This window comes from Eimeria necatrix, genomic scaffold (genome assembly GCF_000499385.1).
Source record: "Eimeria necatrix Houghton genomic scaffold, Enh_scaff324, whole genome shotgun sequence".
In the NCBI taxonomy this organism is placed as follows: Eukaryota; Apicomplexa; class Conoidasida; order Eucoccidiorida; family Eimeriidae; genus Eimeria; species Eimeria necatrix.
The window spans coordinates 34,077-34,988 of NW_013653769.1; the positions used below are offsets into that span (position 1 = coordinate 34,077).

The following is a 912-nucleotide window of genomic DNA, read 5'->3' on the forward strand; positions in this document are numbered from 1 at the left end:
CAGCAGCAAGTAGCAACAGCAGCAAAGAAGAACAAGCAGCATCAAGCAGCAATAGTAAGCAGCAATAGCAGCAGAACCAGCCAGCACCAGCAAAAAACAACAGCAGGCAGCAGCGGCAAATAGCAGCAGTACGCAGAATGAAGCAGAAGCAAGAAGCAGCACCGAGCAGCAGCAGCAGGACGTAGCGACATCAAGGAGTAGCAACGAGCAGCGAAAGCAAGCAGCAAGGACAAACAGCAGCAGCAAGTAGCAGCAACAGGCTGCAGAAGTGAGACGCCCCTGGATGTTTGATGGCCTCTGCACTTTCGAGCCTGGAGAGGCAGTTCCTCCCTTTCTAGGTGTTAGTCTCAGATGTTACTTCATCGCCTCAGGAAGGAGGGTTGAAAACTGCCATGTAACGAAAACAATTTGAGCCAGCTGCTCCTGCAGTAGTTGCTATAAATGCTGCAAGTGAAAGAGCTGCAGCTGCTAAAATTTGTGCTGCCGCTGCTGATGCTTCAGCTGATGCAGCATCACCCACCGTTTCCCTTTGCCAGCTCTGCTATTCCAGCAGGAGCAGCATCAGTAAGAGCTGGAGAAGAGGGTGCGGCTCATGACGCTTTCCCACGTCGTAGTCTGTGGAGTTTGGGATGAGTTGCACCTATTGGGAAGCCTCGAAAATGCTGCCGTCAGACTTATTCTGGTGACCCAGTGCCCAAGGCCCAAAATTGTAAGGCAATTCTTTGGATCTAGCGCCTCTTCGTAGGCTTGCTGTGAAGCCAGATGGGATTAGACGAAATTGGGAATGGCAAGAACTAAGCTTAAGACTGATGGCTGCTTTTCAACTCAACATCAGCCCGGAAGTAAAAGTATGGGACGCATTTTGTCTTCAAGTGAGCATCACAGTTGCATTGTTTGCTGCTCAGTTACAAC

At 50.3% G+C, this 912-nt stretch overlaps 1 protein-coding gene across 1 annotated transcript; it reads left to right on the plus strand.

Annotated features, from left to right (window-relative positions):
• Positions 1–441: 441 nt before the first annotated feature.
• On the plus strand, positions 442–633 carry ENH_00043560 (hypothetical protein; the record flags this gene model as incomplete). Its single annotated transcript, XM_013580877.1, has 1 exon — positions 442–633. The coding sequence occupies one exon, from the start codon at positions 442–444 to the stop codon at positions 631–633; it is 192 nt and encodes a 63-aa protein (XP_013436331.1).
• Between the last annotated feature and the right edge of the window lie 279 nt (positions 634–912).